Source organism: Perca fluviatilis, chromosome 9 (genome assembly GCF_010015445.1).
Source record: "Perca fluviatilis chromosome 9, GENO_Pfluv_1.0, whole genome shotgun sequence".
Taxonomy (NCBI): Eukaryota; Metazoa; Chordata; class Actinopteri; order Perciformes; family Percidae; genus Perca; species Perca fluviatilis.
The window spans coordinates 15,658,298-15,683,548 of NC_053120.1; the positions used below are offsets into that span (position 1 = coordinate 15,658,298).

A 25,251-nucleotide genomic window follows, 5' to 3' on the forward strand; every position below is an offset into this window, starting at 1 on the left:
GTGATATTATGGAGCCCAGTAGTAGATATTTGCAGCTTTCCTGTAAAAGAAAAAATTTGCATTATAGTTTTTGCTATCCACTATATGGTTATGTGATCCTCTTAGGCTCTTGAAATCAGGCATGATAACTTCCTTCATAAAATGCGTGGAACTCCTAAATATTTAGGTCATAATTGTTGTATGTTGGCAGGTCTGTTAGGCAAAGCAGATTAGATGGGGTCGTGCTGTAGTGTTACTATTTTTCCAATTTTTTTCCATAAATGTAAAGTTATTTTTCTTCCGTTCAAATGTTTAGAAAAATATTATGAAACCACAAACGCATTATCAAAAGGATACTTTTAGATAATGTGTAAAGCTCTATCCTCATTTCAAATCTAATCTGGATCTTGACCATTTCTAAACAATATTTGCAGAAAAAATATAGAGGTAAGTAGATGATGAAATTAATTTATTTTTCCACATCATTAAACTCAAAAGATCCTGTCATCTTCAACTAGGGGATGAATGGATCTTCTGTTTAGTATGTACTGGCAGTATACCATATCTTATCTGAGTTATGTTGTACTTGAAAAGTGATTATACTTCACATCTACATTTATAACAGATTGTCTTTGGTAATCTCATAATAACAGATTTTGTTTACAGATGATTTGGTTACATTATTATCTCTCTGCAGTGCTGGTTTTTAACAGCTGTTGAGTAAATGTTCCAAATACGGTGGTACGATTCTTTTTTGGGCTTTTCCGCCTTTATTTGATAGGACAGCTAGGTGAGAAAAGGGGAAGACATGCAGGAAACCATCACAGGTTGGAGTTGAACCCTGGACCTATGCATCAAGGAATAAACCTCTCAGTATATGTGCTCTACCCACTGAGCCAACACAGCCACCTCAGAAAAATCACATTTAATGGCATGATATTTAGATGTAAATAGGTTAGAAATGTTTCCCCAATTCCATTTAGCAATCATGTAAATACATTACATTTGAGTCTTTCAGTTGCTTAACATGATGCCATGATGTTACCTCATATACTACAATTGTATAGTACCAGCCATACTCTACATTTATCAGCATAAATGCACTTGCATCAGGTAGGGATAACAAACCATGTGTATAAATGTGCAGATTGAATATGTTAAAGTGATGGTTCGGAGTAATTTCACCCTAGGGTCCTTTGCACCACGACCTCGAGCCAAATAACCCCCAGAAGCTTATTTCACCTGGGTCGAACATTGGGCGAGTTAGCGTTATCAGTTGAATAGCTTAGTGCATGGGCTAATGGATCCAACTCTGTATCTTGTACATTACCCCACTAATGATGCCTGAAATGATACCAAACTTCTACACTAGTACATATAGGTTATGTACTCATAAAACGATGGATTGGAAAGTTTGTAAGTACACCAGGAGTTTATTTAAATAACACTTGCCTGCTGGCTTCTGCTCTCTGCTGCTACTGCTACCGGCAGTAAGAGTGCTTAGGGACGTCTACAAATTACAACACCAAAAAGAGATACAACAAAAATATGTATTATTTTAATGATTAAATAAGGTAGTGTCTCCAAACTTACCTCAATTATAACTTGTCTCTTGCTAGTTGTACTACAGCACTTTTAAAAAATAAGTTAAATTACTCCGAACCATCACTTTAAAGAATAACACAAATTATGCAGTAATCCTTCCAAACCCCCCCACCCCCTGAGTTACTTGTACTTTAATTGAGTAATTACATGTTCTGCTACTTCATAGTTCTACTCCACTACGTTTTGTAGGAAAATATTGTACTTTTTTACTCCACTGCATTTATTTGATAACTACTTAATATAAATACATTTTCCAGCACTGGTAACACCACAAACCCATTTCAGAAAAAAAGATGTATCATTTTGAGATGGTATTGCTTTTTGAGTTTACGTAGCCACTAAAAAATCTTGGAATAACTAGTTTATCAACTTTGAATTTTTCTGAAGACGTTGCAATCTTCAAAATAAAATGTCTTCTGTATTAATTAACTTGTCTAATTGTGTTTCAAGATGCTGTGACTTCAGGATTCCTTTGTCCCTCTGTTCAGCCCAGATAGGAATGTAATGTTACAATTTGAAATTGTTTAGGTAAAAATATTTTAATTTAGGTAAACACTGAGTTTAGATTGCTAATTATTCACAAGCTGGCTAGAGAGTAGGAACATGTAGAAAACCCAAACTAACTAAATTGTAAAAATGTGCATAAGAACATGGCTTTTGGAAGAGAGAGATTTCAGAACACTGTTTAAGATATTCCTTCAACTCCACTTTCACTCAGTGTAAACAACAGTTTCAGTTTTAAAAAAAAGTAATGCATGCAGACCTCCATACTGACGGCAGCTAGCTGACGCATGCCCCCCAGGGCCCAGCCATACGCCTGAAAACACACACACACAGACACACACACAGGATGCAGTTCAACGTTTATGTAAATATGTTTATTTCAGACATGAATATACAGTATATATGAGCATACAATGCACAGACAGTTAGTGCAGACTATGAAGGTGAAGAGGTTCACAGATCAGTTAACCAAGGCAGCACAAAAAGAGAAAACAACACACACCGGCTGAATCGTGTGATATCTAAAGTACACACTGGATATGCAGACAGAAGTAGTCAAGATGGAGTAGCCAGGATGTGCCAAACCAGGGAGCTAATAATATGATACATTTTCTGCAGTATTGATGCTTTACTAAAAGATTTATTATAGACCGTGACGTCTCTTGACACATATTGTGATGTCAGTATGGGCTGACATAGAAAAGTTATTGGTTCAGATTTTATTTAAGTGCATCATATCCCACTGGTGTGTGTTGCCCGTAACAGTAAAAATATTAGTGGAGTGCAAATAATAAATGTAAAAGTCTCATCTTCTGTCACAAAAAAAAAAAAAACAAGCTGAAGACCTCATTTAGACATGCTAGGAGCTCATATTAGTCAAGTATATTATATAACCATTCACAACGTTTATGGAAAAATTATATTCTCATATTAACAATACTTATAAATGCAGGACATATGGCAATATATAAATACATATATATAATTAAGTAAATTCCAGTGGAGCTTTTCACAGCTCAGATCCAGTTATGTTTGCTGATCTGTCCATCTACATCAGCAGCCATGATCCTTCAGTCTGAAGGCCAGGACTTGTGGGGACTTGTGGGGCTCCTAGGCTGGGCCTTTGGACTCCCCTGAAAGACATAATGTAAAGAACATGGTCAACTTCTAAATGACATTATATTTTTTGTTAGTTTGAAGGGTTGAGAGCCATTACATCTCAAAGGAAAGGCTCCTTCATTGTTGACTGCTATTGGTATGTTAATTTCAAAGTGTACTGAAAATTGTATTTACAATGTAAGTTTAGATAAATGTAATGGAAATGTTTTAGTTATGTAGTAATAATTCAAATATTCTGTTTCCTGTCTTTTAATAAAAAACACAATGCACAGGAGCTTGATAACACCTGTAGGGGGCAACCGTGCTCCTTCAGTCAGTGCTGCCCACACCCAACCTAAGCTTGGATGTTGCCGAGGAACTCATCTGACCCACTTTAAATACAACAGACATTGCTCAGTGTACAGTTATGTTGACTTCAGCCTGCTTACATGCCATTTCCCAGCACTTTAAAAGATGGTGGCTCTCAAACCTTTCAGCCTGTGAACCAAAAAAAATGAACCACCGCCAACTAAAAAGTTAACTCTTGACTCCAAATGTTTTTTTTTTTCTTCTTTCCAGGAAACGGAACAAAGTCTACAATCAAATTAAAAGGTGACTTTGCTATAAGGTAGGCTACATTTTGAACTCTACTTAAGTCTGTAACTTACTGTACATTTGTGCTTTTACAAGTGTGACTACCCCATCTCCACAAAAGGAGGAGGTGGGTGGGAAGGAGGACTCACCACAACAGGCTGGGTCTTAGCATAGTTCATATGGGCGTAGAGCAGCACAGCTGTGTCGTTGTGAGACGCCTCCAGTGCGATGGACAGAGCATTGCTGCCATCCTACAGACAGAGGAGAGAGGGAGAAACCGATACAGTAGGAGGGCAGAGAGAGTAAAAGTGAGTTTATTGACCCTTAAAACACAAGAGCTCACATCAGAGAGCTTTACAGTGATCCACAATACACACAGTTGTTCCTTTTTCAAGACTGTGCCTCTGTCTGGATGTGTTGTGATGGACGTTGGGGCAACTCATTCATTCCCATCAGTTAAGTCACTATCACGCATCCCTGATTTGCCAGTAAACAACCAGGACATTCATCCACCCTGCATCCTTAGCCTTTCTCACTGCTATTACATCAAACATGTCAAGCAGGACATAAATCTACAGTAAGGGAGATCCTGTGATTTTAACCGTATAACACATTTAGTAAAGAGTAATATAGCTGTCATGTAATGTTAAACCAGAAATGTAATATTATTCTACAGCTTAAAATGAACTTGACTTATTCTTCTGCAATTCGTGTAAATTGCTCTGGTTGATATTGCAGGTGTAAAGGTACACAAAATCCACAGGTTGACATTTATGTTCCACACATCAAAGACGTATTCCTAATTATACGGTATTAAGTTAAATCAACTAAAGTTATTTCATTCATAGTTCAACATAGAGTACCGAACCATAAATTGCGTACCCTTACACCTTTACTACCCTTAAAAATATTGCACCATTTTGTAAATATAACTCCACTGTGTCTTACAGTCATAGTTTGGCATGCTGTTGTGTGTTTTCAGAGAACAGTGGAGGTAGGGGCTTTTCCAAATGTTTTCCACCCCCCACCCCACCTCTTGGTCCAGCTGTGCTGCACTGAAACACAATCCAGGAGCTGCCTGCACTGAATGGCCAACTTATTCATGGCACAGATGTGAATGCTCAAATATTTGTCTGCCTGGCCCCTCTTCAAGCATCCAGACCAATCCTCTGTAAAATCACTTTAAAACACCCGGCTGTGCAGATGAACAAAAAACGAAGCAATAAATGTCACAAGCAGCCATGAGAAGAGTTTTGTTCCAGGATAAGATTTCTGCTATTTGAGAAAAATTAAAATGTTCCCACTGAAAAACTGATGCACTAAAACTACAACAATGTCATACATTAAAGTTTTTTACATAATATAAGTGAACTGGTTGACAAAATGATTGTTTGATGGACAAGTTTTTCCACTTTTTTTTTTTCTTTTTAGGAAATGAACAGTAGCTGCTGACTTGTGGATGGGTCATATGGTGAAGTATGCAGAGGACTTGTGCAAGAGCCTGCAGGGCATTGTGTCTGAAATCTGCAAGTCTGCGGTTGTGAACAGAGAAGTTGTGGCTTTTTAATTGATCCCCCAGGGGATTATGAGTAGCTCAGTGATTGTGTTTCCAGTAAACAGCACTGATTGCAGGGGAAGGCAGATGAAACTCTGCTCTTAGCTCTCAGCCTATCTTGCTAACAAAGACAAAACGCAAAAGAAGAGAAGCAGATAAAGAGGTGACAACGAGAGGAAACTGCAGAGACCAATTTCCCATGAGGAGCTGTTTCCTGAGCATGGATTAAGCTGAATCCCAGACGAGAAAATGCTCAGATGTTTTCAGCAGTCAGAGATCCAACAGTTAACTTCATCTGTAAACTCAGGGTAAGTTACTGAATGAGTGCATTAGCTAAATGTAAATGCCTTACGTTATCAACAATGGATATGTCGCAACCAGGCTGTTCCAGGAGAAGTTTGACAATCTCAGCACGGCCATGTTCGCTGGCACACATCAGAGCTGTGGAGCCTTCGTCATCCTGCACGTTCACGTCAGCGCCACACTCCAGCAGCGCACGCACCATCTCCTGCCGACCATGGCTAACAGCTAGCATCAACGCTGTCTGGCCCGCCTGCAAAGGTAAAGAATAATTCTTTAAGTAATTTCTTTCTAAGAGGGTCCAGGTACCGTTCGTTCATTTGTTTTTGCTTTCACATATGAAAACGAAAAAACAACTCCTTTTTCTGTTTTTTCATTTTTTTAGAAAAAGAGTTTACCCACACTGTATTTGTTAGCCTGTAAAATTAATAGTCTATATGCATGTTATTTGTCACCCAATTGTATGGCTTAACTGACTGAAAAATCTGCTGAAATAGCCTAAATATAAACATGTTCACGCATTGACAGTTGTCAAACAAAAGGCACAATCTGTTTTTGTGGGAGAGGGAAGACTCATCTCATCGTTTTAACCCTGTTGTGTTTAATGTCATGTTAAACAATTTTTTGTTCCCGGTCAAAAATTACCGTTCCATTAATACTTCTAATTTGTTTAGAAACCATTTAAAAATGTATACATTCACATAAAGTAACACCTGTTATGGTCAAAAGTAAGAGATTTTATCTGTCACTTTAGAAAAAGAGAGAGACTGAGAAAAGTTTAGCGTAATAGGTGTGAAAAAAGCAGGGAAATATTTAAAAAATAATAAAATGATCAATGGAAAGGAGTGTCATGTCTTTTTGGTACATGATAAAGTATCTGCATTCAGGAAAAAGTTGGACCTGTGTTGGGCCAAAGAATTTCTAATAAGGGAAGAAGTTTCACTCTCTCGTTACTTGCTCTATGGAGCTATACCCCTCAAAATCCACTTTTCTCAGGATAAACTTTTTTGTCTAGTAATTTGAATGTTGCATTCGAAAGGGGAGGCTAAGAAAATACACACTGCTTGGTGTTAAATTTTTTTTTAAAGTGGCTTTTTTGTTCTAAAAAGCCTTTTAAAATGTCAATGATGTCATACACATACACAGCCAGAGATACTGCTTTACGGCAAGCTCTGAGTCGCTTCCTTTGTTCTCTCGAGGCATCAACAACACAGCTAACAGGTTCGGCTCTCCCTGTCGATACACGTGCTAGAAAGAGGTTTGTTAATGTTTTAAAGACCACGCCGAAATATTCCCTCTGATATTCAGGCTCTGCTTCGGATGCCGTCAAGCGGGAGCTCTGGTCTTAATCAGACCTTCACTGACCAATCAGCATTCATTAGCAGAATGCTAGCGTGTTGGGCACAACGACTAACGTTTTACTCACCGTCTGTAAGAAATAAAAAGGGATAACTACTCGTTCATTCAACTTTAGCCTATAACCAATATCTGAAAAGTTTCTAACAACAACAATCAGGCAAAAGAGACACATTTAGCAGTCTAGCTCCATAGAGTACCATTTATTTTGCACTGGACCACAATCACCCCCAGTGGAACTCTGGTGGAACTGCAACCAAAATTCGGTACAATGGGGCTGGCTAGGGAGTGGAACGGCTTTCCGTAGACCGGCTTTGGTTTTTAATTATTTAACCACATTGCAATCTAAGATGACATGTTTACTGCCATTAGCATGTACCTATATAGTGGTATACAGCAGTGGTGGCTGGAAGAGCTGTCATCCCGTCTTAGAAAGGACACTTATGTACATTTACACTTCTTTGCATTAATAATATACAGTCTATGGTTATTAGTCAAGACGAAGTATTAAAAGTAAAAACATTAACAAACAACACAACAACGACGTCGCTACACAGTTTTGGATCAGTGACAACAAGTCTTTTTAAATTAAATATCATTATAAACAAAAAAAAAGAAAATATGCTGCCAGTTGTGATGCTTGGAGTATATTGTCTCTACCTCAAAGCTGTAAACACATTTTTAACAAATCTACAAACACAATGTGCCTTGATTGTTTGTATGACTATTGTATAATAAAGATTTAATACAAAAAAGAAGTTGTGATGTTTGGTCGTCAAGTGTTTCAATACATGCGTGGTACAAATCGCACAGGGACTGAGCCCTGTTCCACGCGAGCCCAACACAGGTCCAACTTTTTCCTGAATGCAGATACTTTATCATGTACCAAAAAGACATGGCACTCCTTTCCATAGATAATTTTATTATTTTTTTAATATTTCCCTGCTTTTTCCACGCCTATTACGCTAAACTTTTCTCAGAGTCTCTCTCTTTTTCCAAAGTGACAGATAAAATCTCTTACTTTTGACCATAACAGGTGTTACTTTATGATAATGTATACATTTTTAAATGGTTTCTAAACAAATTAGAAGTATTAATGGAACGGTAATTTTTGACCAAGAACAAAAAATTGTTTAACATGACATTAAACACAACAGGGTTAAAACGATGAGATGGGTCTTGCCCATTGACATATATAAAATGGACCAACAGAGCACGTTGCTCTGGACGGAGACCAGTGAAGGATATTAGAAGCACTTTTCCGGTGATCTCTTGCTTTACTGCGCAGCCTCCAACTGACAGAGACAACGTAAATGTGACGTGAGCAACCTGTCTGAAAGTTGTAAGTCTTCTGGTAGCTGTGCCAAGAGAAATCTCAATCATTCCTAATCTTACAGAGACGGAGAGCGTAGGTATATGTAAGGAGATAACATGGGCACAGGCTAATTATTGATCACTAACATGCTAGTTAACATTAGTAATTAAACCTAAACAGCTAACATAAGTCGAAACTGCCTGCGAGCTTCTCCTGTACTATACGGTAATTCCTCTACTGTGTGACAGTAAGTCACTTGGTTATGACACAATCGTTAGCCTATTTTTACAAAAACGTCTACGGAGCCATAACGTGAGGTACAAGGTAATGGAGCCTTTTATACATTGTTGTGTTTCTTTAGAAATAAACAACGGACAAATAGAGTCTTTAAACGCTTCAGATATAAAGTTATTCGCTGTCAAAGTGGCGCCAAAATGTATGCTAGTCAGTGGAATGCTAACGGGAGGTGATCTCTTTGTAGCGTCAAAATGGCGCCATGGGAGGTTCGAGTTCTGAAGCGAAGCTTACCCCCTTGGTCTTGCCTCTACTACAAAAACAGATTGTGCCTTTTGTCTGACAACTGTCAATGCGTGAACATGTTTACATTTAGGCTATTTCAGCTGATTTTTCAGTCAGTTAAGCCATACAATTGGGTGACAAATAGCATGCATATAGACTATTAATTTTACAGGCTAACAAATACAGTGTGGGTAAACTCTTATTTTGAAAAACAATGAATGCATATCCTGCCAATCAGGTTTAGCACCACCCCACCACAGGGGAAAATCGGAATATCAAGTGGTTTTTCTGATTTCCGTGCAAGAACAGGAAAAGCAAAAATCAAGTAATTTCGTAATTTCGTTTTTTCGTTTTTCTAAAAAAACGAAAAAACGGAAAAAGGAGTTGTTTTCTCGTTTTTATATGTGAAAGCAAAAACAAATGAACGAACGGTACCTGGACCTAAGAGAATACATACATATTTTTGAGAGCTTGTCATATTGCTTAGCCCATTCTATTAAGTGATGAAAAAAATGTAACACCATTTACAGCTTGAGAAATATTGCAAAAACAAAAAGTGATAGCAACAATGACTTACTGGTAGCAATCCTAGTCCACTATCTGAAACAATGTGAATGAGGAAATTGATGACTTTAACTAAAGATAAACTGCAAAAGGTAGTATTTATATATTAATCTATAAAGTTTGCCTAGCACACACGCCTTTTCTGTTTTTCAGTATTACCAGATATTTTTTAAGCTAAATGAATTCCAGCATAGTGCTGGCAGTTTTCATTTACACTGTTGAAAATTTTAGTCACTAAGCTGAACTTAAAATACAACACAAAATAGTATGACTTAAATTCCTGATTCTAAAACTGCATGGCATTGCATGCCTTGCGTGTTTTGTTCACCACAGCAACAATAACCAGCGCCAGTAATTGAATTTATAGCATCACTGGCTATAAATCCAGAGTCCTATGACTTGGCAGTGTGAGAGCCTGTCATGCGCCGTGTCCAAGCACAGACACTACACAACCTGATTAGATCAAGCAAAGAGATAAAACCACTTTAAAAGAAAAAAGTCAATAGATTCTCACAAATGTGTCAAGTTACGCTATACATTTCTCTAACCTATAACCAATTACTCATCTGGCTCTGAATGTTTGTATTACTTTTAAAAAAAAAAAAAAAATTCCTTTCCCCTTTCAAAAAAAAAAAAAAATTGTTTTTTTTTTTTTTTTTCTATCAAGTAGATGTTGACTCAAAACTACTTTGTTTTAACTAAGCTTAACTTCTTGAGTGTGTGTTGTTTAGATTTAGCAAAGGAATGCTGTAAAAACTTGCTCTATTCAATGCTACTAGTAATAATGCTAGTGCCAAATTAGTGAGGTGAATACTCAAACCTCACTTACACTCTTATTTGGCTGTAATATCTATAATTTAACCTATGTTTGGGTTTTTTTTATTGAATGTTTTCACATTAACAGTTTAAATCAGATTAAATCCATTTAAGAAAGCCAGCTGAGCCAGGATTGACTCTTTTTAGTGATAACATGCTTTGGATGTTAAAGCCGACTATAGACTCACAGTTAAGTCTTTGTGTTCTTTCTTTTGGCACATATTGGTCATTTACATTGTCAGGTGACCCCTTTTTAAATAGAGAACTGTATCTTTGAAAATATTTGAGTCACAAGTGATTCTTTCAGCCGTTACAAGTGAACTTCATTCACGACCCACACATGAGAGGAATGACTGCAGTACAATGACTGTGGGAACATGGAAGGAGGGAGGTGGCTACAAGCAGAACTTCACAGTACTATACACAACTCTCATGTGTTGTTTACTCCTCAACTGTGATAAACTGATGATGACATGACTTGCCTGGCTGGCCTTGGCATTGACATTCCCCTGACTGAAGAGCCTCTTGACTACAGCCATGTCCAACTCCTCCTTCACAGTAGAGAGAGCAGCCAGCATGATGGCTGTGTAGCCCGCCTTGTTCTGCTTATCCACACTGCACACACCTGCAGGGAGCACATGCTTTTTAACTAACGTGTATTTAAGCATATACGCAAGTGCACAGATATACAGAACACAGATTATCAGTTACCTGTTTATTAGGTGCACTAGGTAACTAATGTTAAACAGTCAGTTTTGTTCCAAATGACAGATTCTAACCTATTATATATTACATACTTATATATTATCTTATGTAACATCAACCAGGTTGTATTTTTTTCAGGTAATTTAGCAATTTATTGTAAACTGAACACACTACAAGAAAGAATATTTAGCTAGCAATAAACATTACGTTACCACTATTTAAAGTCCTGAGCAGAGAAGGTTTTTATATCTGGTAAAATGAATAAAGACACTAGAAGTTACAGAGCTCACGTATGGGGACTCTTACTCATTTCCCATGGCTCACAGACGTAAGGTCCGCAGTTGGACCTTTCTCGAATAATTGGTTGGATTATTAACTGGATTATCTTTGTAGCCTGTGCGGTAACATTTCATAGTGTAGTGTGGATCATTCTCAGAAGGTCACTGACCTGTGTCCAACAGCAGCCCCACCACACCGAAGTTGGAGTGTGACACACTGTAGTGGAGAGCTGTGTTGCCGTTGCCGTCGGTCATGTTGACTACGTGCTCCAGCAGCACTGACGACACCTCAGAGAACGCCATCAAGTAGTCTGAGACCCGTGAAGGCTGAGCCATCTTGGCGCTGGAGATACGGAACCACTCTAGTTGGACTGTGTGGGTGCTGGAGAGCTAAAGGTGAGAATGGGAAGTGATATTTAGGGCCCTATTTTAACAATAAGCGCACAGCATGAAGCACCTGGCGCAGGTGCGTGTCCAAATCCACTTTTACTGGTTTGACGGCGGAAAAAAGGGTCAGTGAGACGGGCGCATGGTTCAAAATGGTTTTACTTAGTGTCTTCATTAATTCGTAGGTGTGTTTTGGGCGTGACATGCAATAAACCAATCAGGGTCATCTCCCATTCCCTTTAAAAGCCAGGCTCGTTTTTACCTTGGCGCATTGCTATTATGATGGTGGATTTGCACCGTAATATTTTTGTTTGTGTGCTGCTGCGCTTCCGTGTGTGTGTGTGTGTGTGTGTGTGTGTGTGTGTGTGTGTGTGTGTGTGTTGTGTGTAACAAGCATAGTGTGCGCGCGCTGTGCATAAACCTAGGCGCATTTTACTAATTTGCTGTTAAAATAACAATGAAATGCTGCGCAATTGACTTTAGACCAGGTTTTTGTTGGTCAATGGCACGATCACTTCGCGCTGCCTCAAGATAGCAATACGGCAGGCATTCACCTGAACACACCTCCCTGTAAGACCAGCACGCCCATGGGCGCAAAGATGGGCGCAGGAGCATTTGCTATTTAAACGACGTGGACGCTGTACTGTACACATTTGAGGTACTTGACCTTTTCTCAGTCTACTCTCCTCTCCTATTGTTTATGATGTTTGATATTGCCATAAATATCCCTAAAAAATAAAATAAGTCTCACAGCTTTCATCAACTTTAAGTAATTACCATTTTGCATTATTTCAACAATGCACTGGTGAAGTTAAATGTGTAACTCAGTGATTAAATGGTTTTAAGAAGCATGCAGGAACGCACCACTTCCTTACTCTTCAGTGTTTTAATGTCATCGTTCAGGTGGTTCTTCAGAATGAGGCACGCTTCACGCATTTTTGAGCTCAGCTCAAACCTGTAACAAAAATGTCTGAAGTTGAAACAAAACAATTTACTGCTTTCTGTACATAGTTTCCCTTTCTCTGCATCACAATTGTATGTGGATTTTACTATACATGTGATTATACAATATTGGTTTATTTAAATGAGAAGACTTGCTGTTTGTCATCCAACATGATTTAGTAGCCTTTACATGAGCACTTGACATCACTACATTTTAATCAGGAAACTATATTAACCCATTTTCTGTAGGCTAGGAGATCTGAAACTGCATTAAATCAATATAGCAACATGCAAAATACAAAAGTAACAACATACTTCTCTTTCACAGCATCAGATGAATAATTTGTGGCTCTCAGGGTTTCCTCATCAGTGTCACTCTCGTCCATGTTGACGTTTCTTTCCTCCTCTGATGTTTCGTCCTCAAGAGTCGCCTCATCCTCCTCTGTGCTGTCCAAGCACTCACCTTCTCCACTTTCTCCAGAGGAACTCCCATCTTCCTCCTCTTCTTCCTCCTCTTCCTCATCCTCTTCTTCACTGGATGTAGATTCATACCTAAGAGACACAAATATTTGCTGGAATACAGAGCAACACTGATAGCTGGTTTTTTGGAAAGTAACACAATTGGTGAGGGAAAAGGGTTTTGTTTATTTGTCAAACCTGTGACCTGGTCAACGTGTTATTTCCAACCTTTAGACCATCTGCCGCCCGTTTTTTATTTTTACTGTGGAACAATTTTATTTTTACTGTGGTAAAAAATAAAATAGGGCTTCATGTTACCCACCCTCCATTCAGAATGCCAACAAACTGCAGGCTCTTCTTGCCAGCAGTGCGATTCTCGCCTGAGTTACTCCCATCCTTCCTCTTCATGATTGATTTGAGCATACCTGTAACCATAAAGGAAGCAGATGGATCAAACAAAAAACTCACACATGATGTTAACAAAATTATGTCATCAGTTTATCGCTGGAGGATTAATCCATTTCTTTAGAATACCTCATTTTTGTCTTTCTAGTAAAACTGCTTTTAAAATCAATTTGCCAATTTTATGTTCATTTTTCAGTAAATCTATTTCATATCAGAGTGGGTAATGCTTTTTTTCTGTAATTTCTGAATTATTTCTAACATTTTTCATGGACAGAATGATGTATTTTGTAACTATTTTTGAAAAAAAGACTGATTGGTACACTCCTAATTAATTACTAGTGTCAGTCTGAACAGGTCAGCTTGTGCAAAAATTTGCCTTCAGGCAAACACAATTCAGAATATACAGTAAGTGTCCACTAAAACATGAATAATGACTTACTTGGTTTTAAATGAGACAGTTCTTGGCAAATTTATATTTTCCCTTTAAATTAGTACCAGATTACATAGTCTGTAGTTATATTTATTTAGACTTTCCAGGGAACTTATTTGAAATGAAAAGATTATGAACTTGTGTACAGTCTATCCATGATGCACCACTTGTGATGATGATGCGATATTTTGCACCAATGTTATAAAGACAAATAATTCTACATTTACAAGTATTTACCTGTCCTGGTGTTGCTGGCTGCAGTCTTCTCTCCTTGGTCTTCCTCTTTCTTCTCCGCCATACTTACTACCTCTTCCAATGGTGACACCTTATATTCAGCAATGGTCAACTGTCTCTTCTTTGGGACTGTAACTTTTTGCTCCTCAAACAAGTTCTCCCATTGGCACCCAGTGCTGACCAGTGCAACAGGAGCTGGTTCTGCCGTTTCCACTACATCATCAGTCTGGGTGAATTGTTCAATCTGATCCGCTGTTAAGTTCTCACCCACACATGCATCGTTCACCTCAGGACGGCACAAAACTGCAGCATGTTTTAATGCAGCAGTCAATGTCTCTACCTGGACATTCGTCACATCCGGTTTTGCAAGAACCCCCTTCTCAAACGTGACTTTGGTTTTCTCTTCCATCTGGGCTTTAAGGATCCCCATGTCTTTGTCGGCCACACTCAACCGGTCCTCTAGAGCCACAATGGACTCCTGCTGGAATTTAATGGTGTCCTGTAAGGTGTCAATCTCCCGCTGTGCTTCGCTGGTCAGCCCAAGTAGTGACTCCATAACCCAAACCTCAGCCTCTTCTGTCTCCACACTGGCCTGTACTCCCTCCTCATGAACCAGAGGAGCCTCAGTTCCTGTGCCTTTCTCATAAACATTTACCTCTGTGCCCTCAGAAGCATCTTTCACACCCTGGCTGTAGTAGAAAACAACAGAGTCCATTGGCATGTCGCCCCCAACAGCCACTGCTTTCTTCTCAGCAACAGACACTTTTTCTGGAGCTTTTACTAAAACCTTTGATGAAGGTTCTGTAGATTTCTCTTCTTTACCCTCAAATTTCTCAGTCAGCCTTTTCAGCTCACCAGATCTTCCCAAGCCTTTATGTCCAGGTGAGGTTGGTGCAGTCAATCGACTGTGGATACTGTGGTCAGTTTGAAGGATCTCTGTGGTTTGGGTAGAAGACTCTGTGGACTGTTGCTTCTGTTGGGCCACCTTCATGGCTACTTTCTTCTCTTGCAGGGCTAACAGGAGCATGTCTTTCTCTGCACGAAGCTTGGCCACCTCTTTCTCAAGTGCAGGAACACCCTTTACCCTCTCTTCCATCTCCTTCAGCTGTTTCAAGGCTATAGCCATCTGCTCTCTGACTGTTTGCAGGTGGCTGGGTGCGATTGGAGTCGTTGTGGTACCAGCAGCTGGAGTGCTTCGCCCAGAGGTCTGAGGACTAGGTTTAGTCCAGCTACTTTGCAGAGGCTGAGTGGATGGAGAGGGTAAGAGCTGTTTGGGAGGATCTGCGAGCTGGAAGCGCCCACCGTTCTGGTGCTGGTGGGTTTGTTCCTGTTGTAGACGCTGGCTGGTTTCCAGAAGAGTCCGCTCCACTCTAGGGTTGCGCTGCGGTGGAGGAGGTGGCACTTTGGCTCCGGCAGACAGAGGAGGAACACTGAGCAGGGTCACAGGGGAAAGAGAGAGCGTTTCGCAGGGTGCTGACCCAAGGCGGTGGCGTGGTGGCGGCGGCGGAGGAGCTCTGCCATCCTCACTGGCCGGGGACGCCAGAGACTCTGTGGATGTCCAGCCACTGGTACGTCCCCCGACACTCCTCTGTGAGAGTTTGGGCCCTCGGCCAGAGCGGCGGGAGCCGACTGGTGCCCGACGGAGATTGTGTCCACTTTCTATCTCTTCTACATATTTAAGGAAGTCCAGATCCAGCTGGAAACCATACGGAGTCTGGACGGAGTAGGAGCCTGGCTGGTCAGCCTCCTCCTGACTGGAGTAGATAAATGGAGAGCCCAGATCTGAAGGGAAGAGGACATGTGACCAGATAATATGGTTTCATACTTAAATATGGCCTGTGCAGCTTCATTGTAAAAAAACAAATGATGTTTACATTCACTGTTTTTCACCTTCAATGCATTGTGGATCCTTGAGGTCTAAAAAAAAAAAGTGTTAAAAATATTTCCTATCTCATAAAACACAATGCCCAAAATCCGGCATTGGTTAAATCTATGTATACTAGCTTGCATTGATAATGGTACTCATGTTTTAATAATAACCAGTATAACTTGTTGACACAGTATACCAATTACAATATAGTCAATACACTAAAAAGTTACAATGTGCAACATCAATATAAATCAAACAGCACACTGCAACACCCAAACCTCATGTTCACAGTCATAATAGAAATTGGGATACGAGGTGGAAATACAAAAAAACAAGGACATCTTCATGCAGTTTCTTACCAGGCAGCTTTGGGTTAACTTGCACAGACTGAGTCATTTTTCAGGACTGGGACCTTTCAGCACACACAGCTTCAAATCAATACCTGGCTAAAAAAAAAACAGTGACACAAATGCATTTGTCATGGATGTACTTAAGACCAAGAGGAAGGAAAAGTATGTCCTTTCTAAAATCTCTGCACATTAGTTTGTTTAGTTGAAAGTGTGCTTTGATTTTATAGAACTGATTTATTTTGTAAGCATCAAAATCACATTCTCTAAAATGTTCCCATAAACATGTCTTTGTTAAAATGAGACACACAACAAATAAGTGGCTTCTTGCTCTCACTTTAATGGTGGAAATATGCTTCTTTATGGGAGTTGTAAACATACTATAAAGTGCAGAAACATCTAAAGAAGTTTATGCGTTTTCTTTTGGCTTGTTAACACGTGTGACTGAATTTAAAAGAAGGGGAATTCCTTTCTTTCAGAGATAAAGTGGTTTTGTTAAATGGATTGTTTGCTTTTTCTCTTCATAGGTGTTGAATAATGTTGGCCTGACATTATCTTTTCCGCAAAGTGTGCATGTGCGCAAAGTCACTAAGAAAGAGTTCAAGATACATGCCTAAAATTCAAATGTACGCTTGTGTGTGAATGTGTACAGAAACTCCTGGCACACAGTGAAGTTGGCCGTCAGGGGAAACACCTCAGAACAAAGTCAACAACAAAGAGCTGAACAGGGTCCAAAAAACACAAGACAGCTGCTTCATTAATGACAGTATCGCACCATCCAACTCTACTGAGAAACCACAGGATTCTGCTCACCACAAGACCATTGAAATCTGACATACAGTACATACTGCTGCACTGGCAAATGTATAATTTCCTTTGGCAGTGTCTATTTATTCAGATGCATGAGACAATTGAACTCTTAAGGGGACTGACTACATTGTAAAACATCATTGCCAAACAACAACAATGTAAAATATTAAAAATGATGAGACTACTCTCGCATTAAAAGTCAAATTTTACATTTTTAGTAGTAGGAAGCAATACATAAACATCTGACTGGGAATGAAGCGGTCTTTTTTCTGTTAATCGTTATCTTTAAAAGACAAACACAATCTGTTCAAAATGTCTCAATAGAATCAACAGAAGTTTAGGTTTTTTCTTTGTTCAGCCATATTAACATTGTTTTTCTTCTGGTTGTTCCAAACAGACAGGACATGGAAAACACTTCCTATGCTTCAGGAAAAAAGCAGAGATTTCCTCACAGCAAGGGGAAAATGGCATTAAACTGGACACTCTCTGTCCAATTCTATACCAAGTACAGAGAAAAGAAGGAAACGTTAACTTAAATATGACAGATTGTAACTTTAAAACTGTAAAATGAATGCTGTTGTGTTGAAAAGTTTACCTCTCAGCCGCTCATTGAGCGATTCATGTAGCTGAAGTTCAGGCTGGTTCCCTCCTTCCTGCTCCACTCAGCCCTGAGAGAGAAAGAGACATCCACCATTAGATTTCACACATCAGCACTGTACAGCATTATAACTATATTATACAGACAAGTGAATACCTGCTGCACACCCAATCACCCATTGGGGACACAAATATATTTGAAGTTGAAGATGATGTGTAAAACATCTGTCACAATTTGTCATCTATATGTAAATACCACACAGTGAGTCTAGAGTTCTGCCCTTAATTTGGAGTCTTTTAATCAATTGGGTTGTTCGGCAAGGCTTCAATCTTTCCAGCTGTTGTGCACTAGAGTTCCTTTAATAGGTAGATGGATGGACTTTATTGATCCCAAACTGGAAGAAAAAAAAAAAAAGATATTTTTTCTATCTCTTGCAGAAATCCAAGTATGTTTTCATCTCAATGTTGGACAAAAAGAAACCTCTACAAGACCAGAGAAGATGTGCTATCACGTGACAAGAGAAGAAGTTAGAGAAGCTAGAGAAGAGAGCAAGTATGAAAAAGCCTCGACTCTGGACAACAGAACGCTGCTGTAAACTGTGACAAGGTGTGCATCCACCTGCGTCACCACAAACCTCACTATCACAGGTGTGTGGGTTTACTGAGTAAATTACAGGTTTTGCTGTGGGCCGTATAAAGCTGGTGTGTTTCAGGCGTAAAACAACTTTCAAAACAGAGAAAAAGATTTGTGCAACATAGATACACTGTGTTTTCATATTTCAAAGACAGTCAGGTACAGTAACTTTTACCTCCCACACACACAAACCTCACATACATGCAGTCATTCATTTTGTTTCAAACACACACAGATGTGTTTTCCAGCAGCCTTGGGCACATTCCTAACACATGCTGTTGCAACACGCCGGTAGTCCTTCTAGCTGACCGACTACTGATAACCTAAACACACACATCATCCGTCAGCTCAGACTGCAGCATACAGACCGTTTATTGTCAAAGTAAAGACCGCAACATTCAGACAGACAGGATATATTATCACAGATTATATTATGGAGTTATTATGGACAATGGATAAATTGAAATATGCAGTGGAAAGAAAAAAAGTATCTTCTCTAACTGGAAACGTTTCTGCTCAGTATCTTATCAGCCACAGGTCTGTTTCTCCTCAGTGTTTGTCAGTTTCTACTTTCAGGTCAAAACACCGTAAACATTATGCTGCAGTGTCTGACTCAATCAGACACAAGTTATACGAAAAGGTTTTTAAGGATGTGACCTCACCTTGGTTTAATTTGGTGCGACCAGAGAGAGGTAGTTTACTGCACTTTGAGTTTGTTTAGGATCAAATACAAGCTAACCATTGCATATAAACTCCACACATGACTCCAAGATGGTTTGTTTAATGGGCTTTAGTTTATGCAACTTTAGCTCCTTGTCGGCACTCTTCTTCTACACGTGATCAGATGTGTTTTAGTGTCATTTCAAATAGGTAGGGTGGATTACACTGCTACTTTTTTTTTTTAAAGACCGGTAGAGTTTGTGTCAAGTTGTTTCTCTCCTCCTTTAATTTTTTACTAAAAGCTGCAAGTTATCATATTCAAATTAACTTGTTCCAGTAAAGTTGCAATATGGTTTTATATCAATGAGAATTAAGTTATGTGTCTTTATAGATAAAACAAAGAGCACATGCGTTTCTGGGGAAGTTTTGATGCGATGATAATTATTGGCGCATAGAAACACAGAGCGCCATATTTTCTTTCTACTAATTTGAACTATGCAGTTCATTCATTCATATTTTGATAGGGACATAACATTTAACATAGCAAAGAATGCAAAAGTACACGTAATGACAAGGGTTTTACTCAAACATGCTGCAGATCTTTAGAGCTTTGACAAGTATGAAATCAGATCAGAAATGCTAGCAAATCATATTCTAGTGCATTTTCACGATTCACTAGAGCATTCTGTAGAGCATTATTCATGAAACTGATTTGCACAATGTGTTGCAAAGTTAATTAGATTGTTGAACAAACAAAATGAGCCCCTGAAAGTCAAGTCTCTCCTCCTTCCCACATCTGTTATTAGGGCCTTTAGCGCCGACAGTGGCGAAGGCCCTATTGAAACTGAAGGAATTATTATTCCTTCTTTTCCTGGCAAATGAATCACCTTTTTGAGGTCGATTAACATACTCAAAAACTCACCAAAACTTGTGGTCGCATCACGCCTGGTGAAAATTGACGTATTTTAAGATTTTGGGAATAGGCGCACAAAAATGGCTCGCTAGCGCCCCCTACAAAATTAAAGAAATTGAGCCCCTGCAGTACATTTAATGTAGACTAACGAACTGTGGTACGCATATGTAGCATGTCAACACGTACAAAAAAGCTCATTGGAGCCATACCCAGGCCAGCTGACAGTCTTGCCTGGGCCCGGGACGAGATCTTAGATGGCCCCCCCCCTCGCGGCCAGATCTCTCCTTTTCCCTTGCTCTTCCTCTCCTCACATCTCTCACTGAAATTAAGTGTGTAATCAGTCTCTGATCCATCCTGCTCAGATTCTCCGACAGGGCAGCGGGCCCCTCCCGCATCACTCTCTCTCTATCTCTCTCTCTTCTCTCTCACGGGTAGCCTGACTCTGTCCCTCCGTTGCGGGGCAGCGGGCCCCTCCCGCTTCACTCTCTCTGTCACCTGACTGCAGCTGGATCTCTCTCTGTCTCATCCTTACTGATGGAGCTACCAAACTCAACTGTTTCTGTCAAAGTTAACGTGTTGTGTCAGGCTTTTATACGAGCTAATGGACGTTAACATTAGAGCTGGCCTGTTAGGTTACGTTACAAGGCTCAGTAACGTGGCTGGCGCTTGTTTCTTACCTTGCTCTACGTTGACAGTTCCAGCTTCACCGTCACCACCTTTTTTTAATATTTGTTTAGAAAATCTCTAAGGCCTCTATTTTCTTCTTCTCTTTTCTTTCCTTTTCCGAGCTCAGGACTTGTGCTGACCGGACATTTTGAGCGTACTGAACTTCAAATCAAGTGACAATATCAAATTTTGATCAGTGGCCAAACCATTTTTATGTTGGGGGTGGGGGGGGTTCTTGACCACCATTTCCAGGACAATTAGGAAGAAAACAAATAAAACGCTTTTATTTAATTCAAATATTATGCTACATATTTTTTTCCACAAATAGGCCTATTTAAAAAAAAGATTTTTAATTCTTCCATAATTTAATGAGGGCCCAGTTCTGCCCCCACTGTGGGCCCGGGACAACAGACCCGTTTGTCCCCCCCTATCGGCGGGCGTGGCCATACCCTTAATGCAACAGGAAGTCCGCCATTTTGAATTGAAAGTTCGAAATTTGTGTGATTTGGGCCATTTCCACGTCGTACATTAACAAACTCCTCCTAGAGATTTCATTCAATCAACTTCAAATTTGGTCTGTGCCATCTTAAGACGTTAAAGGTGAAAAGTTATTAAAAGCTTGAGTTTTCGTCAAACGGTGTGAGCGTTTTAGTAGCGGCCATTTTGAGCATTGATCGATGAAGTTGTTGTAACTTGAGTGTATGTTGTCCAATTTGGACAAAATTTCTCACGATTGACAATAGTCTAGGCCTGAGGACATCTATAATCAAAAATTGACTTTTGGTAATAGCCCCCCTGCTGGCAACAGGAAATCAGCCTTATATGACAAACATCCGATTTACATGAAACTTAGGCGTTAAACTGAGGCGTGCCCTATACTTTAACCACGCCCATGTACTCAGACCACGCCCCCTTTGATGACTTTTGAACCGTTTAAGGTGGACTATTGTGTGAGGTATTATTGAACTCAGCAGAGAGTTCCTTTTTCCATTGGTGACGGTTTGCGATGTCTAACTGTCGCACAAATACACAGGTGCATGGAGCGGCGTCTGCCAGTAACCCCTGTAACGTAAGGAGGTGCGAGGGCCCGTCCAACGCTGCTTGCAGCTTTAACTTATTCTCTTCATTATACTTTACCACTCTTCATCTCTACCCTCTTGACTAATTTCTCCTCGCACCCTCTCCTTCTCTTACACACACCTCAAGTGTTGCTGTTTTTTTCTCTGATTTGATGACAGACAGCAAATTACAGACTTCAGGGAGAAGCTGCATTCCTTCTTTCTACACCCGCTGAGTCCTGACCAGCTGAGAGCCATGCTGACAATACACACACACACACACACACACACACACACACACACACACACACACACACACACACACACACACACACACACACACACACACACACACACACACACACACACACACACACACACACACACACACACACACACAGAGCTCGTGACACTTGCACAAGCCAAAAACAAAATATGCGTACATTGAGTGAAAACTTGTGCATTTATTCACACAAACAACAAAAACACACACACAGAATCACATGATCCTGCAGTCAGACAAAGATGATGTTCACAGCTACAAATGATAGTGAACACATTGTGGGCATACCACCTTAATTTTGTAAACGCCAAACTGTTTTTATTGTGAACAGATTAACTTCGGTGTTCTTCAGACTAACTAAACAGCCTTAGACGTCTGTATTTCCATGGCTACAGATTAAATGACATACTTCAGTTTTGATGAAACACTACAGTCGCATTTCTTAAAATTGCAGCTACACAATAATCTTCGATGTCTTCCAGCACCATCAGCAACTAAGGCCTAGCCACACGTACACAGGGATTTTGTTTTTAAATGTAGCCTTTTCTATGCGTTTTTGTCTTTCGTCCACAAGAAAACTCCATTTTAGGTCACTGAAAACTGATCTTTTGAAAAACTCCTGCCAGAGTGAAGTCAGTTTTTGGTTCATAACGTCAAGAGTGTGCGCTTATCTCCTTTGTGAGGCGACATTTCGTGCAATGGCGGACGTGGCTATTGCCGCCAGGTAGTCTTCCGGTAATACATTTTGACTGATGGATGTTTACAACCCGTTTGATTATATGAATGCTTGCGTTTTTCCCCCTGTTGGACGTTATTGTGTTTGCGGACCTCATCAATTAACTTTAATAAGTACAGTTTTATTTTTACTCATAGAAATGGCCAATTCTACAAAAATAGGGATTTAAGGGAATCATCGTTGGGTGTCATGATTCTCCAAATCCACAATTTGACTTTTTTTTTTTCTCTCTTCTCAACAGGGACTTCAATGCCACAATAGGAGCAACAACAGTTTGAGGTTCTCAGATTTTTTTAGAGCCGCAATCGAATCCACCATTAGTTAAACGAGGAACACCCCCTAATCTTTAGTGATGAGTGGGTCAGACTTCAAGCAGCCGGGGTAGTTGGTATGTAGCAAGCAGATTCAGGAGTAACATTTATTTATATAAAATATAACTTGGATGAATTAGTACTTTGGTGACCAAAAATGTTTCCTAAAATCACTCAAATAATATTTGTTATTGATACAGTTTTTCCTCTCGGGTTCAGTAGGAACATGTGACGAATGGAGAAGTACCACATCGTCCCAGAGCAGACTTATGAAGAAGTAAACATGGAGTTGTCCTGCGTTCAGTGGAAAAGGAAATGTGCTGGTTCGAGGCTCGGGGGCCATGTTTTGAAACAGTGACCTCATCCTCACCGCCCACCACCCTTTTCCTGAGAAAAGTCAATCTGACAGACGATGAAGGAGTGAAAGCCGACATCCTCTCTCACTGACAGCAACTTTTACTATCCGACTGTTTTACATGAGAAAAAACCCATTCAGAACCACACACACACACACACACACACACACACACACACACACACACACACACACACACACACACACACACACACACACACACACACACACACACACACACACACACACACACACACACACACACACACACACACACACACACACACACACACACACACACACCTATAGGCTACTTGTTAGGAGATTCACTGATTTCATTTTCAGTTTAACATAAAACACAAATCTTATCCACTGTTAATTTTCCCAATTTAGCAAATTTAATATAATAGTTTTCAAGATGATTTAGTCCAGAACAGCTCTTAAATAGACCTTGAGGTCAGTTGTTCTAACATTGACTTACTTGTTGCTCTAAAACAGTAAACATATTAACGCAAATGTCCATCTTAACAAACTTCAACTCTCGTCCCAGTTAATCTTAAACCTTAATCCAACTACTAATTTAATTACTTTAGAGGCGAGGTGAAGATTTGTTTCATGCCTTTATCCCTGAGGATATTTAGGCCTCATAGACATAGAAATACAAGTACACACATACACATAGGAGGGCCTCTCTGCTGCTGGGATAAATCTGCAGTTTCCTGAAGGGAAGCCCACTACTCCCCCAATAAATCCCCCTCATCACCAGACACACATAACCCTTTCATGCCCCTGTGGGAGACCTCCCATTGTCTCCCAGTAGGAATGGGGGGGGGGGGGATTCTTGCCAGGAAACACATCAGGCCGTCCTGAAAGCTGCTTCCTGAAGGCAGCAGGAAAACACCATAGCGAAGACAAGCAAAAACTGAGAGCTGAACAAATAGAGCCAGTGTGACACCACACACACACACACACACACACACACATCCTGCGATCAACAGCACAGAGGCCGACATCACATGATGCATCACAGGGAGGTAAGATAACGCGTTAGCACTTTTAGCCGAAGACTCAAGTGTTGAAGTGTCACACAATAACACACTGTTACCTCTCTCTCTCTCTCTCTCTCTCTCTCTCTCTCTCTCTCTCTCTCTCTCTCTCTCTCTCTCTCTCTCTCTCTCTCTCTCTCTCTCTCTCTCTCTCTCTCTCTCTCTATATCTCTCTCTCTCTCTCTCTCTCTCTCTCTCTCTTTTTTTTTTTTTTTTTTTTTATATATATATATATATATATATATATATATATATATATATATATATATATATATACTATCTACACACACACACACACACACACATACATACACACACGGTTTCTGCCACTTCCTGTCTCCCATTTCTTCAACATTAATCACACACTGATGTCACATTTTTAACATCTTGTGTGTCCTGCTCTATCCAGATAAAAAGAAAAATCATTTTTTTAGCACAATCAGGTCGACTTCAAACATCACATGCCTCCTGCTTCTCCTCCCTCTTCCTTCCAGATTATCCAGCAAACACAATCAGGCACATTCAGCCTCCACAATGAGGCTTTATGCCTATTTGGTGGCGATGCTGTTTTCGAAGAAGTTTTGTGAGGCCTCGTTGTTTTCTCCACACCAGACCCCCCTGTACACTCCCTGCCTTTTTCTGACTGTGTCCAGGTTCAAAATGTCACAAAGTGAATTTAATAAAGTCACTGTGGAAGTCTGTCACTTTGTGAGTTTTAAGACAAAGAGACAGAGTCTGGCTCCACAGTGGATCTGAAGATGCTGAGAAGCAGCTGCTCTGGTTTAAAGTCTCGACATAAAGCTTCTCATGAAGGATAAAGAGAGGCGACTCATCCAGTGACTTAATACTGTACTTCCTTCTCTGTCAGATCTCCTCACTCTGAGATTCAACTAATTTGAGGTGTTCCATGATGATATACT

The 25,251-nt window shown here is 39.9% G+C and overlaps 1 protein-coding gene and 1 long non-coding RNA gene across 5 annotated transcripts in view; one reads left to right on the top strand and one right to left on the bottom strand.

Annotated features, from left to right (window-relative positions):
• Nucleotides 1–2,440: 2,440 nt before the first annotated feature.
• kank3 (KN motif and ankyrin repeat domains 3) overlaps nt 2,441–25,251 on the bottom strand; it is a 34,788-nt gene continuing 11,977 nt past the window's right edge. The window contains exons 2-13 of one of the 4 annotated variants that reach the window (XM_039811568.1): nt 17,668–17,740; nt 16,275–16,357; nt 15,936–15,962; nt 14,049–15,827; nt 13,299–13,401; nt 12,833–13,069; nt 12,440–12,530; nt 11,359–11,578; nt 10,688–10,830; nt 5,688–5,888; nt 3,930–4,031; nt 2,441–3,221 (exon numbers count right to left, since the gene is read on the bottom strand). In XM_039811568.1, the coding sequence (XP_039667502.1) occupies nt 3,159–3,221; nt 3,930–4,031; nt 5,688–5,888; nt 10,688–10,830; nt 11,359–11,578; nt 12,440–12,530; nt 12,833–13,069; nt 13,299–13,401; nt 14,049–15,827; nt 15,936–15,962; nt 16,275–16,311 (3,003 nt within the window). In that variant the 5' untranslated portion in view covers nt 16,312–16,357; nt 17,668–17,740 and the 3' untranslated portion in view covers nt 2,441–3,158. Of the gene's footprint in view, nt 3,222–3,929; nt 4,032–5,687; nt 5,889–10,687; nt 10,831–11,358; nt 11,579–12,439; nt 12,531–12,832; nt 13,070–13,298; nt 13,402–14,048; nt 15,828–15,935; nt 15,963–16,274; nt 16,362–17,667; nt 17,741–25,251 lie in introns of all 4 variants that reach the window. The other 3 variants (XM_039811567.1, XM_039811571.1, XM_039811569.1) reach the window with 3 other exon arrangements.
• LOC120565654 lies at nt 18,113–23,464 on the top strand. The gene is made up of 3 exons (XR_005640275.1): nt 18,113–18,317; nt 22,861–23,007; nt 23,150–23,464. It is a non-coding gene; the product is annotated as an uncharacterized LOC120565654 (long non-coding RNA).